The sequence below is a fragment of the Pelobates fuscus genome, chromosome 2, assembly GCF_036172605.1.
Source record: "Pelobates fuscus isolate aPelFus1 chromosome 2, aPelFus1.pri, whole genome shotgun sequence".
Taxonomy (NCBI): Eukaryota; Metazoa; Chordata; class Amphibia; order Anura; family Pelobatidae; genus Pelobates; species Pelobates fuscus.
The window spans coordinates 351,529,862-351,547,182 of NC_086318.1; the positions used below are offsets into that span (position 1 = coordinate 351,529,862).

The following is a 17,321-nucleotide window of genomic DNA, read 5'->3' on the forward strand; positions in this document are numbered from 1 at the left end:
CCACCCATGTAGCAATACCCTCGACCGCATTTTCTCTTATGCATGTACAGTATCTAATATCTGCAACACTCCATTTCCTCTCTCTGATCACCACCTCTTATCGTTTGCTCTCAATTACCCCCTCACCCAACAATATCAACCTAACCCCCCCTCAACTCAGGAGGAACCTTAAATCTATAAACCTCCAGCAGCTGTCAGCTGATATTGATTCAATACTGCTATCCATCCCTTCCCTCTGCTGTCCCTCACTGGCCATCTCTACATATAACACTACCCTCACCTCTGCCTTGAACGCTGCAGCCCCACTCCAAACATGCACCTCGAGGAGGACATGCTCCCAACCATGGCATACTAAATCAACACGCTACTTGCAAAGATGCTCCCGTTAAGCTCAATGCTCCTGGAGGAAGTCTTGCACCCAGTCAGCCCTTGCCCTCGCAAAACAGTCATACTTTTCCTCTCTCATTAGTTCATGCTCCCGCAATACCAGGCGTCTCTTTGACACCTTGGACTCTCTTCTTCACCCTGCTGTGGCCACCCCCTAAACTAACCTTAACCCCTTAAGGACACCACTTCTGGAATAAAAGGGAATCATGACGGAATATTTCCGTCATGTGTCCTTAAGGGGTTAAAGCCGATAGCTTTGCATGCTATTTTACCGACAAGATTGAACAACTAAGGAAATAATTCTCCCCACCTTGCAGTTCTCTTTCTCAACCACACGCAAATCATGCCTTTCCTACCCTTGAGTTTTGTCATGCCTAGGGCATGCCTAGGGCAGCACAAAACCAGGATACACCACTGACTGTAGTACCTATGAAAAAACAATCTCCTGACCCAGCCTCCCCCCTAACTATTGTCCCATATCCCTGCTCCCTTTTTCCTCAAAGCTTTACCCATATGTATCACTTCCTCAATTCCAACTCTCTCCTTGACCCTCTTCAATCTGGCTTCCGCCCTCTCCCCTCTACTGAGACTGCTCTTATCAAAGTTACTAACGACTTAATCGCAGCTAAATCCAAAGGCCACTACTCCATACTAATTCCTCTTGACCTCTCTGCTGCCTTTGATACTGTTGATCATGCTCTCCTTCTTCAAACTCTTCAATCACTCGGTTCTCTGACTCTGTCCTCTCGTGGTTTTCCTCTTATCTCTCCTAACGCTCATTCAGTGTATCATTTTCTAATGAGACCTCCTCCCCTCGTCCTGTCTTGGTTGGAGTCCCCCAAGGCTCTGTCCTTGGTCCTTTCCTCCTCCTAATACTGATCCTCCTCTTTCGCTCTCCCTTCAAGTTAGTGGTATCCACATAAGTCCACCCTTGCAAGTGCGCTGTCTTGGCGTCATACTTGACTCTGGCCTCACCTTTAAAACTCACATCCAGTATGTTGTCAAATCATGTAGATTCCATCTTAAAAACATAGCCTGTATCCGCCCCTTTCTCATGCAGGATGCTACCAAGGAGCTTGTCCATGCTCTAGTAATTTTCCACATGGATTATTGTAACCCTCTACTAATTGGTCTTCCCAAAAGCTGTATTGCCCCGCTACAGTCTGTAATGAATGCTGCCGCCAGACTGATTTTCCTCTCACACCTTTTTTTTTTTTCTAAATCTATTTTATTGTTTTTAGCAGGTGATGAACAAGATAAATCAATGCAATAAATCAATGCAATGCAGGTCCCGTTTGCATATAAGGCATTAAGGTGTAACATCCTCTGTTTAGAGCAGTTGTGATCCTCCAGGTTCCATGCAGGTATACATCAACAATCATAATGTGGCTTAGTATAGTTTTCCCCACCTCTTCTCGGCGCCTCCTCTCACACCTCACCCCTCTGTGAGTCCTTACATTGGCTTCCTATATCCTATAGGAGTCAATTCAAAGTGCTAACCCATACCTATAAAGCACTGAACAATTCTAGCCCCTCTGATATCTCTTCACAGATCCATAGGTATGCCCCTTCTCGGTCACTCCGCTCTGCCCGTGACCTTCTCTTGTCTGCTGCTTGCACCCGTGCGGCCAACTCACGCTTGCAGGACTTCTCGCAGGTGGCTCCCTTCCTATGGAATAGCCTGCCTACTGCCATCAGACTCTCCCCTAGATTTCAATCGTTTAAGAAGTGCCTTAAAACCCATCTATTTAGGAAAGCTGATGGTCTCCCAGAGTAACCTCTATCTCATATACCTGTCTCCTGATTGCTAGTTCCTGTCCCAATGTGTTTTATACCCCACCTCCTATAGACTGTAAGCTCGTTTGAGCAGGGTCCTCTTCAAGCTATCCTTCCTTTAGGTTTTTTTGTAATTGTCCTATTTATAGTTAAATCCCCCTTCTCATAGTATTGTAAAGCGCTATGGAATCTGTTGGAGCTACATAAATGGCAATAATAATAACATATGCATGAGACAACGTAGAGACTGCTTTAACTGTAGTAGTGTCTTCCACATTATCAGTGGAGGTTCCTGAACTGTAGTAGTGTCTTCCATATTATCAGTGGAGAATCCTGAACTGTAGTAGGGTCTTCCACATACCCAAACTTTATCAATGACACAGGCTTCTGGCATCTGAAACCACCACGAAGGCACAGAAGATCGAGGTTAAGGTGAAGTTATGTACTTTCCTACTTTCTTTCCAGCTGACCTTTTCAGGATAATAATTGTCCATTGTTGCTTAACCCCTTAGTGACCAGACCATTTTTCAATTATCTTAGCGTTAAAGACCAGGGCTGTTTTGACATTTCTGCAGTGTTTGTGTTTAGCTGTAATTTTTCTCTTACTCATTTACTGTACCCACACATATTATATACCGTTTCTCTTGCCATTAAATGGTCTTTCTAAAGATACCATTATTTTCATCATCATATACGTAATTTACTATAGAAATTTTTTTTACAAAATATGCTGAAAAAAATTTAAAAATGCACTTTTTCGAACTTTGACCCCCAAAATCTGTAACGCATCTACAACCGCCAATAAACACCCATGCTAAATAGTTTCAAAATTTTGTCCTGAGTTTAGAAATACCCGATCTTAACATGTTATTAGCTTTTTTTTTGCAAGTTATAGGGCTATGAGTACAAGTAGGACATTGTTGTTTCAAACTATATATTTTTCGCAATATCAATAGTGACATTGTAACACAGTTATCTGTCATAAATGTCTGAATCACAATGTAGACAACCCAGGGTATTCAATATGGGGTATGTCCACTCTTTTTTAGTAGCCACATCAGCATTTTTACTTGTTTGTGTGTCATGTGAACGTGGTATCACAATCAGATTATGCACGATTGGCTGCAGGGCGACAGACTCAATTGTCAGGGAGTCCCCCCCCCCCCCATTGGGTCTGGCAAAGAAGTAGAGTATAAGCGTTGCAGGTAGGGCCAGATCATTGTGGTGTGCTATGTGGCCCTAATGCCGTTAGAGTCCTTCTTTTGTAAGATGGCATAGCACACCCTAACATCAGGAAGGGGTTAAGCTGCTGTTGATGATGGCTGAATATTGTTACAGGCCAGTGATAGAGGAGATCATGTTTAACCCCTTCACCATCAAGCACTTTTTGATAGAAAAATTATTAGCATAACATGGATTTGCAAAGCAATACATAAACTAAACTGCTGTATTTTGTGTTTACAGGCTTGCTTCAGGCAAATTTAAAATCAAATTTGTCACTTTTGCTTCAGCCTCTATAAAAAATATTTGGGAAATGAAAAGCATTATACTAGACAGTATATAGAGTCCTCTATCTTGTATCATTTCACACAGGCTCTAAAATTTTACAATAAAAGCAACATTTACATTTTTCACATAAAATAGATGTGACCAAAATAGATAAATAAAAACAGTCAAATACCTTCCCTATAATATTTTGTAAGGACCTTGCAGGCATTACTAGCAGTACAGCTTACTAAAAATAGCAAAAGTACAGAAAAAAGAATGTCTGTATTTGTGCATAATGCCAACTTGCAGTAAAAACAATTAAATCAGATTTCTAAAATAAAAGTGGTTAAAAACTGCTACAGCAATCTTTATCAACCTCTGGAATACTAATGTAAAGGACATAGTCAAAAGGAAGAGCCCATCCACTCCTCCCAGTTCCCTGATTGTAGGAATAATGTGATCCATTGAAACTTCATATACTGTTTGGAAGCAGTGGGTGATCTTACATTTTAGCACACTTGCAGGCATTATGTCAGTGGCTTCTAACAGAGAAAAGGGTTCCTCTACAGCCTGGAAACCATAACTAGAGTATAAATATGGTGCAGAGAGGCTTTATGGACCATATTTAATTCTCTAAAATACATGAAAGTAAAAATGGAAACTCTATATAGTGAAGTGATTAAAGATTGACAGTAATGTAGAGGTTTCAAAAGAAGTTGGTTAACAAGTTCAACATTGTAAATGTATCTCTGTGATAAATAGAATTTTCCTTTTTTGTTTAATTAAAATGTCCAAAGGCATTCGTTTACATATTTTACATTTTGCCTTGTGTAAAAAAAAAAAAAAAAAAAAAAAAAAAAAAAAGTGTTTGTGTTGCTAATTATTTATGAGCTTGCAACAGAGTAAAAAAATGAATCTATAACAAAATGGTCAAAATGCAATGCAGAACTATGTATTTGCCATCAGATGTCAATAGGCTGAAGAGACTTACAAATCTGAGAATTGAAATACCAAAAAAAAAACGTACCAGCGCTTAGTGAATATTCCCCGAGTCAATCAGAGGTAACATCCAGTGTAATGTAGTATAAATCAAGGAGGTTGGGTATATTCTGCTTAATTCATATGTATCCAAAGGTAACGTGTCCTATGTGACCACTAAGTGTATACAATACCTCTAAAAAAGGATACAAAAAACGCAGATAGCATAATATCGCACAATTTATTGCAGATTCCCCAATTCCCCAAATAGAACCCTTACATAAAATAGATGGGGCATTGTCTCCAATAACCACAGTATCCGTGTTATCCCATTGTACAGCGCTACAGAATCTGATTGCACTATATAAATAACAGTTATGGAGGTGTTAGCACTCCGTCCGTCTCCTTTCTGACATCTGTCTCCGCACATGGATCAGGATAAATCTTCCGAAATTTAGGAGTAGTATGTTTGATTTCTGTGTAAACATCCCAAGTAATGCACTTTGAAGCACCTTGCAAATTGCCTAAATGTCGATTGTATAGAATTGTTTACATTTATTTAACACTTGGTATCATCAATGCACATAACTATGATATAATCCAGTAATGAAGAGGAATCATTGTTATTTTATACTAAACTTCACCGTTGAACTAAGCCATTGAAGGTGAAATAATAGGATACTGAGGCTTTAAAGCCGGCAGTTTGGGATGATGCTACGATAGGCATATATTTCACTACCTATCGCCGCCCCCTCTTATATTTACAAAGCCCACAGGAAGCGGCCAAAACGCGCTGAAGAGCGGCCTCCAGGTTAAGACAGAGGTGTGCAGTTGAGGCGTCCCTCAGTCTTTCGGAAGATTTATCCTGATCCATGTGCGGAGACAGCCGTCAGAAAGGAGATGGACGGAGTGGTAACACCTCCATAACACGGTTATAACACGGATACTGTGGGTATTGGAGACAATACCACATCTATTTTATGTAAGGGTTCTATTTGGGGAATTGGTGAATCTGCAATAAATTGTGCAATATTATGCTATGTGTGCTTTTTGTATCCTTTTTACTGGTATCGTATTGTATACACTTGGTGGATACATATGAATTAAGCAGAATATGCCCAACCTACTTTATTTATACTACATTACACTGGATGTAGACTGGAACTCTAAACATATAAGGTTCTTTGTTACCCCCGATTATGGACTCAGGGGGAATATTTGCCAAGCGCTGGCACTTTTTTGTATACTTTCAGTGCTTGGAATTTGAGGAAGTTCTTTACGTGTTCAGCTGCTATTATATATTTTTTTACTGTTTTAACTATATGTAGATAGTATTATAGACAAAAGTACTTCCGAGTAGAAAACCAACTCTAACAAGGAGTACAAAAGAAGGGGTTATAGGGGTGGTAAAGAGGGCATAGCCCTACACATAATGCAAATTAGAGAATAAATGGGGAGAAATCACCTCGTACATAGACTGGGGGATCCTCCTCAGGGCACCACCCCCCCAAAAAAAAAGGTATAAAAGCTTAGAAAAAAACAAAAATAAACTTTATTGAAAATACAAAACGTACACAGTATCCAAATAATGCAAATAAAAAAACAGAAAAACTAGATACTGACAAGTAAATTGGCTACCAGTCACTGCCATTGCCCTTGAGAAAGGCGGTGGTCAGGCTTTTCTGATGTTGTTACGTTTGATTTGATTTTTACTAGAATACTGCGTTTGCAGTTCATGCTGTGCCTGTCTCTGTATTAGTGGGGGCATTTGGATATTGATACAAGTGATGTTTACAGTAGAGGTGTCCTCCTTTTCTTTACTCTGGACCCCCCTGGGGATTACTTCTCTCCCTTTATCTTTTCTTATATATTTCTCTCTGTCCTTTCGAATTCTTACTGTTCTAGGGATAGGACAGCTATTGATGCACATTATAGGCTATTGGGATAAGGTTTGATTTATATGGGGGATTTTTTTCCCATTTCATTTTTGCCCTCTGGTTTATTCATTGGAGCACAGCACACTGCTGTTTTGGCACCTACTGATTATCTGTAGGTTGTGTTCCTGTGAGCTAGCATTGCAACAATGTTTCTATTTATTATAACTTTGTTTCAAGCAGGACTGTTACATCCCTAGGGAACCTCTTCATGCTACCACAGAACTAACCAGGCAGTGACTGGTAGCCAATGTACTTGTCAGTATCTATTTTTTCTGTTTTTTTATTTCCATTATTTGGATTCTGTGTACATTTTGTATTTTCAATAAAGTTTATTTTTGTTTTTTTCCTAAGCTTTTATACCTTTTTTTAGGGTGGTGCCCTGAGGAGGATCCCCCCCTCTATGTACGAGGTGATTTCTCCCCATATGTAGATAGTATACTATTGTATGTATGAGCTCTCTGTAGTGTGAATGCCACCACCGGCAGCTGTAATAATCCAGTTAACAAAGAGACTACAAAGTTCAAGTTGCAAGTACTTGGTGATTAAAAAAGACCAAATTGACTTGTACGAGTTTCAGATTCTGATAACTATATTATAGTTAAAATAACATTTATGCAATGATTTATTTATTGAATATTCTCATTACAATCAAAACTTTCTAAAATCCATAATTTATTAAATGCACAGGCCAAGAAGATTCAGTGAGGCTCCAGTGGTAATATTTTGGCAGCCATGGCCCACACACACGCCCACCCGCGCGCCCACACACACACACACACACACACACACACACACACACACACACACAAAAAAAATCAAACCACAAAAACCATGTTGGTTCTGCATTACATCAGGGTTTATTTGGGTTTGGGTTTGCACGCTGGTAAAAACAAAACAAGAATTAAAAATATAAACAAAGTTACAAAACAGATAGAAGACAGATAAATTAAGAACAAAAGCATATCTTAAAGCAACATTCATATTAACACAGAGATTACGTTAAACATTACTGAGATAGACAACACTGAATAGGTTTATTCATTCACTTATTCCAGGGGTTTTGTTAATGCAAGTTAAACAGAAAATTATCCAGGTTTGAGCACCTTTTAGAGAGCTGGAAGTATCTGCAGACCATGATAGGTCCAAGCCAGGGGTGTCAAAACAGGTAGATCCATAGACGTTTTAAAACTACAGGTTCCATGATTCTTTTTCATTCTAAAGGTATGCAAAGCCTTGTGGAAGTTGTAGTTCTACAACATCTGGTGATCTACCTTTTAGGCACCCCTTCTCTAAGCAGTCTAGCAGCTCCAAAACAAGGTTTGGAGACCCCTCTCCCCCCCCCCAACCAACAAAAGGTGGTAAGTACCAAATCTATCCTTAAGAATGGGTACAATTAGGATCCAATAAACTAAAACATATGACTGAGTAGATAAGCCTCTAAATTATAAAGAATTATATTTGACTTTGAGGTTGAACCAAAGCTGGCAAATTTGCAAATACAAGGAAACACAAAACCGCACAACCAAAAGAAGTTAAACAGCACAGCAGCACAAAGTGAAGCTTATCAGGTTAAATATATGAGGTTATATATGTATGCCATATATTTGAAGGCCAAGGTGTATATTTTATTACCAACAATGCATCATTTTCTGGTACACTGACAAATTAATACTTGTTGAAATAATCAGAGGACTTTAAGGGGAAAGGCAGTTTATTGCTAAATGTGCTTGTATACATTTGAAGAGCTGCAGCATATATTATAATGGAAATGGATAACCGCTGTACAGTCAGAGGAAGTTTAAAAAAATGTAATGGTTATGAATGTAAAAATCTTTAAAAAAATCAAAAGCACTGCATTGTTTTCCCTCATGCCATGGATACATTTGTTTTATCAGTGATGTTTGGTAGTTTACTGCTTAATACTTGCATATCCCAAAATCAGTTAACAGTTAAAAATCCCTTTAGTTCAATAAGTTTCAGATTGAGAATTACAGTTATGTGAAGCATTTTTTCTCCATTAAGTGCTTTAACTGGTTTTCACTATAGAAGGATTCAGCAGAATACTGATTAGTGTTTAACATTTCTCTTCTGGCGGCATTACCCATGATGCGAACTAGAACACAAGAATTGGGTTACCTGTAATAGGTATCTGCTTCTAAAAATGGTTAAAGGAAACAATTACAGAAACATTATTTAAAAAAAAAAAAAAAAAAAAGCAGATGCAAGTTCGAAGAACTGGAGTATATTTCATCTTTACCTGCTGTGAACAACTTTTTCTTTTCAACTGAAACTCAGGGACATAGTTACTAGTGTTACAGGAGATTAGTGGAAAAATTGTAGATGTCAAAAAGCCAGGTGGGTAACTTGCTTTAATACAAAGCAGTGCCTCTACAAATACAAGATCACACCATTCCAACAAAAAAAAAAAAAAAAATGGATTTGCTTCCTAGAAGCTGTAACCTCAATCTGCTGATCTGTTCCAAACCATCATTTCAGATTGCATTATTCTTTCAGAGAATGGCTATTAAAACTAAAGCAGGGCTGTGCTACAGATTATAAGAAAGCAGCAAGCTATTCAGGATTCCTCTCCTCAGTGAACTTTAATGGAAAGTTGAATATTTGGGCTATTCCTCGTATTCCTTTATGGGCAGAGACTGTCTTATAAAACCACTAAACGTGCCTTTAATCTAGTACCAAGAAATGGAAAGGGTCTTCTTATTATAAGGCATTAGAATCTCTAGCAGTAAAATGTCACATGTGCTTTAGTGGTTTGGCAAAACCATTTTTTCTTTCTTTCAAGAAAAAAAAAAAAAAAAAGATAAAACTTGGTAAAATTCAGCATACTGTGGGTGTATATACTATACTGGACTTTTAACAACCCACAAAACCATTAAATGCAAAAGATTCTGAGCAAGCGTTTAGTTGAATGCTGTTCTACCACTTTCCATTCTATGCATATAACAGAGGATTCATGGTTAAACAAACATATTGAAATATTCCCCCTGTGCATTAAATCAGGTTTGAAGAATTACGTTTACAGTTTATATTACATATAAATTGAATTACAATTCTATACTGGGATACCACTAGTGTGTGTTTGTGTTTTTATTTTTTTTCCATTGTATTTAATGTACACTACAAAATGGAACCATATAGACTTTTTTTGACATATGGTTAATACAATAGCAGTAAACACACGCTTGCACATTTAACTTCATGGATAAAAACTAAATTGAAAGAAGTCTCTTCAATTAAAAGAATTTATTTGTGGACAAACATAATTTGACTAGGAAACATCCAGGAGTCTGCCTGTGTATAATAAAAGCCCCAAACATTGCATTTTGGAGGAGCGTCTTTTGCAGCTTGTTACAAGTGAATAGAGAGGTCAGATGTGCTGTTACTGAATGACAAAATAGAGACAGATCAAATGTTAACACCAAACTCACTCCCCAAACCAGTCGTATTACCTGGGTGTCGTGTCAGAGAGCTTTGCTCCCACCTGTAGATATTCAAAGGGCTAGCTAAGCAACGTTCTAGCTGAATATTTGTAATGCGCCAATCCATTTTAAGTGCAAAGTAATATACTTATTGAAGAATAGCTGCAAAGAACATTTACAGATTTATTTTAAATATATTTCCCCTCATCTTTATCAGAGAAGGAGATGTAATGAAATATGAAAGCAGATTGCGATTATTCTCATCCAACATGCTGAAATATATCACTTGAAGAAAGGCTAACAGTTTGAACAGGCAATCTACAATTAAAAAACAAAACAAAAACAAAAAAAGACCCTTTGGAGATTTCTAGGGTTAAGAAAGGGCCACAGAGCATATGTTTACCCATACAGGTCTACAAAGTAGAACCCAAGTGCACAGTAGTTATAACTGCACTATATGATACTTGGATTCGGACTCAGAAAATGGCCAATGCGAGAGCTTGTATTTGTATGTGGCTAGTTCTGCTACTTTTAAAGTTTTCTACCACTCTTTAAAAACATACAACCCATCCAAATATTGTCAACTCCTATCTGTGCTCACAGAACACCATCCTTTAATGTGCAAAAATTAGCTGTAAGAAAATAAAACCCTAACAAACGGTCTGTAAAATGCAACAACACAGACTAGACACAGTACTAGAGATCCATGGCATAAGTATTATTTTTAGAAGCCATTAAAGTGCCGCTAAGCCAATTCAAATTTGATAAAGTTGAGTCTACTGCATTGGTTAATTGCTTTATCATTTAGAAGCATAGTAATGCAAGTTAGAGAGTGTTTAACGTAAACCCTTTCAGAGCTAGAGGGGGTGAGCAACGCAACTTTATACCAGACGTTGGACATCACCAATGCACCTGAAGGGTTAAATGGCTCAGAGACGCATCTAATTATTCCCTTTAACTTCAAAGGATTCAGCTTTCGGCTGTTCATCACTGAAATGGCAGGCTTTACCAAGAGATGAAGTACCTGTCCTTTATCCTAGCTAACAAGGCATGTTGTCAGAACACGTAGTCATGTCAAATAACACTGTAAATGAAAGAAAACCAAAATACACAAATATATACTTAAAAGATAAACATTTCCACTTGGTGTCATGTATGTAATAAAGTCAATATAAATCATATTGTCGTTTTGCAAACCATTTTATCAATTAAGGGCAATTAGGCTGTAATCCAATTTAGGCAGTTCAAAAGCGCTTGTGCCTTGCTTTTAGCGGATTAATCCTTCAGGACATTTGGCAATAAGTTACCACTAATGCGTTTACGTTGGCTCCCACCATCCCGTTGAACCAAAAGCACACGAGTAGCAAGATGAGAGAACAGGATTGCACTCTTAAAACACATTAGCACATGTTGCAAAACATCTGCACACCTTTAAGGATGTATTAATAAAAACAGTGAGATGTGTTGAGCTGACAACAAATTTGCAAAATTCAGCTAAACTAGCAAAGTTGAAAAAAATATTTAAAAAAAAAAAATAAAAAATATATACAACTGAACTCTTAGCTGAATTTTTGCAATTCTGTAAATATTTCACTGCTTTGTAAATACACCCCAATATCTCTGAAAATAACTTGTTACCTGTTCTACCTGGTTAATTCCTGTCAAAATGACAGAACATCAGATTAATGCTTTCGTTCTTTCTGTAGTGATTATAAATCGGAATATTTGTACACTTTTTTTTTTTTAAATAAAACATCAGTGCAATTAGCATTTGATCCCTTTATACATTGCGGTCAACAGTATTACTGTGTGATTAATATCTGTATGAAATATTTCCTCTTCTTGAGACAGTTAAAGGATTAGTGTGGGTTTTCCCCACTTAAATTTACTGTAAAAATAGATTTCAAAGCATAAAAACTGGTTAAAACTATACATTTGTTCTAAACTCACATATTACATTAACCTTTTCAGTGCTGTGCAATGTATTGTGAACATAGCTAGCACTAACATGGTTAAATCTGAAGGCGCTGAAGAATCCCATGCACGTACCTGCTCACAGCAAGCAATGCATGCATTCCACATCCAACAATGGTAGCATGTCACATAATACTTTGCAATCACAGACACCTGAAACAGCTGAGTAAGTTTATCACCATGCTCAAAGTACCAATTATATTTTTTTGTTGTTTTTTTTGTTTTCCTAAAAGAGATGGGATGTTGATGAACAGGTTTTCAGCTATACGGTCTGTAAGCAGAGGATTTCTAATGGATCCATGAAATTGCATCTTATTGAAAACAGGAAATGTCATCCCAAAGCAGGACACGTGCGTTCGTCCAAGCGAGTCTCTTAAGTAGGACAGAGAACTAAAATAAAAAAAAATAAAAACAACATATCAACATTGATATTAAGTGCACAATTAACAGCTAAATATGGCATAGCATAAAATAGCTTTATGAACACATTTTTACAATACAGGAAAAAGTCTATCACTTCACAGACATCTGCTTTTCCTTGGATGCTTATGCACTAAAAAGCAAGTTGTAATAAGTTAATAAGTGAATAGCAAGCTTTTGGTCAAAACAAAAAGGGATAGGATAAATCGGAATTGGAAAGAACTTGAGATATTTCCTCATTCATTTTTTAATTCGATTATTAGCTTAGCACAACACTATTTAGTGAAGCTCCAGGGTCATTGCACAAATTTGCTTAGCACAAGAAATATTCTTCAATTCTGGCATAAAACAAAATGTCATAGCTCATTCACCCTGAAGTGCACTTAATGTTATCTTCAAACCAGTCTTCTACAGGTCTATTATCAGAATTTCCAAGCAAATCCTGCTTAGCATTGGCCCTCATCTTGATCTGCATTAATATGGAACGGACAAACAAATTAATAAATGTTAAAACAAGGGTCTGCAATTCTGGCTCTCAAGGTCTACAAGCAGTCTGAGATTTCAGAATAATAACAGAAACATAGCCAAGTGATACACAATACTGGTTAACTTCCTAAAGGGAACCAACACAGTAAAGGAGAAGAATTTATTTAAAAGAAGGAAAACTACCACAACAAGAGGACATGGTCTTAAATTAGAGGGGAGACTGTTTAAAAATAATATCAGGAAGTATTACTTTACTGAGAGAGGGTAGTAGATGCATGGAATAGCCTTTAAGTTGAAGTGGTAGAGGTTAACACAGTGAATTGGTTTAAGCATACGTGGGATAGGCATAAGGCTATCCTAGCTATAAGATAAGGCCAGGGACTAATGAGAGTATTTAGAAAATTGGGTAGGCTGGATGGGCCAAATGGTTCTTATCAGCCGACACATTCTTTGTTTCTATGTAAGATAAATGTAAAACCAGTAGCATTACGAACACTAATCAAGGCATTTTATTGTAAACCTCAAGGACCAGAGTGTGAGCCCTAAAATGAAGAAATACATTACTTCATCAGAATTCTTTAGTTTGTCTTTGGGAAATCGTAGGATTTAATTCTAAGCAATATACATCCTATGATGACATCGCTAAATGTTCAGTCATTCGGTAACGACAAAGAAGTTGCATTTTGGCAGCTGGTGTTCTGAATGGCAAGGGAAAATTGGGAATTGTACCATACCATTGTGTTCTAAGATATGGAGGGCATCAGGGAAAGTTGTAAAAAGGTTCATTTTAGATAGGTGAATCTGACACCATTCATTTTCTTGATTAAAAGAGTATTGATAAAGTTAAAATATACCTGTTTCTATGAATAGAACTGTGCCACTTCATAGGGAAAAGCAATTCATCTATGTACTATGCAAGAAAAAGTCCAAGCACATTTATTAAAAGTTAATTTTCATTTATTTATTTTCAAATCTACAAGGCACAGCACTAAAGACTATAGATACAGAATTTATGGGTAGCCGTGCATCCAGTAGTTCAATTCTCCATTTAGAAACCATTGGATAATGCTTGCAAAAGGTAAGCCACGTGGTCAGTAAATACAGGTTCTCTGGAACAATGTTTATTAAACATGTGCATGAGAACCAGCATTGGCTGGGGGGAGAGGGGAGGACGGACTGGTGTGAGAAATACTGATTGGGAGCAACAAAGAACGTGTACAGGAAAAATGTATTGTGAATTACTGATGTACAACTCAGTCAACTCAAGGTATGTATCCATAACTAACATTGCTTTCTGTATCACTTCACCAAATGTTTAGTAATATATTATCCTGAAACAAATCTGGCAAAAAATTCCACATCCCACAAAACAATGCTAAAGACACGCTCTACACTGTCTCATTAACACAATGCAATATCACACAAACCTCATAGGCATCCAGCTTTTACACCAATGCTAGCACAACACAAAAACAAGAAAATCAGATGAAACAAAACGACAAGATAACAAAGCGTGAGAATTGAGTGGCTATTGTCGACAAGGCAACTCATATTCCAGATTCTGTGTTTTTAAATGGATTATTTTTAAATCATTTTCTTGATGTTAAAAAATTATCCATTTAAAATAAATCTAAAAATACCCGTACTTTGAACACAAGACTTTCATGTACATGGTTTGAGATCCACAAAATATGCCTGTCATATGAGGCCAGGAGGGCACTTCTACATAGACTGGTAACATTTTAAGTAGGAATAAAAATAAAATAAATCCATTAATATCCATGATATTTCAATGAATGGTGAGAAGATGCTTTGAGTTAAATGGGACACTATAGTCACCAGAACAACTACAGCTTAAGGTAGTTGTTCTTGTGTCTCTAGTCTGTCCCTGCAGGATTTTTAATGTAAACACTGCCTTTTCAGAGAAAACACAGTGTTTGCATTACTGCCTAGTAACACCTCTAGTGGCTGTTAGACAGCCACTAGAGGTCCTTTCTGGGTCAATGCTTGTACAATATTACATATTCTATACGTTCCTATTCAAATACATATTAAGCTGTAAATGTATAGTGGGTTAAAAAGAACAGATGGTGTTTGTTATTCTGTACCATGAGGACACTGGAATGTGCTGTAGGGACATTGGGTGTAGGGAGTTTCCTTATTTGGCCAGAGTCTAAATTAAAAAGTTATGACATAATTTTGCCTATAAAGAACTGAGGACCACGTTCTCTTTCTCCAACGCACCGCTCTCCTCTTCTGATGTGTCCCTGACTTGCTGATACAAAGAAGACTACTTAAAAAGATCTCATGCTCTGTAACGTCATTAAGAAATATTATCTGTTAAGTATATTATTGTTTGCTTTTGAAGTAGAATAAATGTATTTTTTTTAATAAAGAACGTCAGATTGCATATTGGTACTATTTGGTTAATATAGATGTATATTAACCTGGCGGGCCTTTAACCAAAGGATAGAGAGAGATATATATAAAATACATATTCAACTGAGAAAACACAGACCAAATATTAAAATGCTGCACAATGTGCAACCCTGCATGGAGGCGCTGAACATTGCATGTAGAGATTCAATGCATCTCTATGAGGAGATTCTAATTCTCGCAGTGAATGCATTTCCTATGGGAAAGCATTGTCATGATCATCAATGATTATCTCTAGATCATCAAGATTTTTTTTTTATCTCAGCGATGGAGGTGGAGCGAGCCATGAATGGACCCTCGCACTGCTAGAAAAAGGTATTTTTTTTTTTTTGGTAACCTTTTTTAGCTGGAGACCAGGGAGGCCTGGGACCGCAATGGAGGTGTCTAAATCTGTATTCCTGACACTAGTATTTCTTTAAAATGAACGGACAACACTTTGGAATATGTGCAAGGAGTTTCCTTTTGATTTGTATACAGCAGGTTTACAAAAAATAAAAAATAAAAGATTACATAAATAAATAAAAGCATGCAGTCCAAGTAGGTTAGGAAAAATTACGTGACTCACCCTTTAAAATGTAGTCTGTTAGCAAACTTGGCACTTTCTCACTATCATCTTTCATTGCACGGAGTACTAGGGAGACACCAGATATATCATAATGAATACAGCCCATCATACGAAATTTAAATAAAGTTACAAAAATTAAAGAAAATAATAAATTAGTTTACTCTAGATCTGCAAAACATTTATAGAAATTTTAAATTTTATCAAAGTTTGTCTTTATTTACATACCTAAAATATGTAAAATTATTAAAAAAAACAACAAAACAAAACATCTAACGAAGAAATGGTTTGAATAAAGTTATCACTTTATTAAGATTTTAACAATCCCCGAATTCAGCAGTTTGATACTCACTTTTACTTAGTATCTGGAGGTCTTCGAGCGAAGGTGGCCCATTTTTCTTTTCGTAAGGAATAACAGTGGTCAGATACTGTTGACATTTAAATAAAAGTTAAGTATAAAATTCACGTGAACATGTACATCAGGTATAATTTTAAAATAAGATTTATTTTTATACCCTTAAAAAAAATATTGGTGCTTTGTACACAGTTAGGAAGCTGCATGCACAACTTAATTTTCAGTTTATTAGGTAAACTGTATTTCTTTTATTGTGTAATTAACATTGATTTCTAGGCGTGTGTCTCTTACCTCACACATACAAAAGAAAAATACCGGAATAAAATAAAAACAAGATGGTTTACAAAAAGGGTTATATTAAAATTTGTTCATTAATGCATTTGTTGAAAATATACAGAAAGACAAAGGATGAAAAGAGATAGAAAACCCGAGCACCTGTTTCTCTCCACCTGAGCTCCCAAACGTCTGGCGAAAGCTATGCTGTATGACGTTTGATAAGCCTTCCATGCTGAAGCGCTACAGCAAGTACAGAAAGCAGTGCAGAACAGGACAGAGAAAGGAAAAGAAGATATTGTTAGTAAAAACTATTATAGATGTAAACCTGAGGAGTTATAAGCCATGCAGACAGTATACAACTTGCTCAGTAAACTTCCAGAGAAGGGGGGGGGGGGTTGGGAAGAGAAAAACATGAAAAAAAAAACAACTACATACAAACATGTATATACACAACAAAACATACTTCTAGTCTGTGTATAAAACAGATAAATTTAATAAAGCAGTGATGGCTAAATGGCCCTACAAAGTAGTGTGGCCTACTGGCTGAGTATTATAGGAAAAGATGGAACATGACCCCTACCTTGCAAAGATTTACCTCTCCTACAATATAATAGGAGTGAGGAAAACAACTTCTCATTTTTACTTGGTGTAAGAGACTACACAATGTATACCAATGTCTTTTCTTCACCAGTTATCCTGCTTAAAGGACCACTATAGGCACCCAAACCACTTCAGCTCAATGAAGTGGTCTGGGTCCAGGTTCCTCTGGTTTTAACCTGCAGCTGAAAACATAGTTTTAAGAGAAACTG

At 37.0% G+C, this 17,321-nt stretch overlaps 1 protein-coding gene across 2 annotated transcripts in view; it reads right to left on the reverse strand.

Annotated features, from left to right (window-relative positions):
- Positions 1-10,510: 10,510 nt before the first annotated feature.
- Positions 10,511-17,321, reverse strand: part of FEZ2 (fasciculation and elongation protein zeta 2) — a 36,849-nt gene continuing 30,038 nt past the window's right edge. The window contains exons 6-9 of one of the 2 annotated variants that reach the window (XM_063443632.1): positions 16,672-16,752; positions 16,234-16,309; positions 15,885-15,950; positions 10,511-12,367 (exon numbers count right to left, since the gene is read on the reverse strand). In XM_063443632.1, the coding sequence (XP_063299702.1) occupies positions 12,351-12,367; positions 15,885-15,950; positions 16,234-16,309; positions 16,672-16,752 (240 nt within the window). In that variant the 3' untranslated portion in view covers positions 10,511-12,350. The remainder of the gene's footprint in view (positions 12,368-15,884; positions 15,951-16,233; positions 16,310-16,671; positions 16,753-17,321) is intronic. The other variant, XM_063443633.1, reaches the window with a different exon arrangement.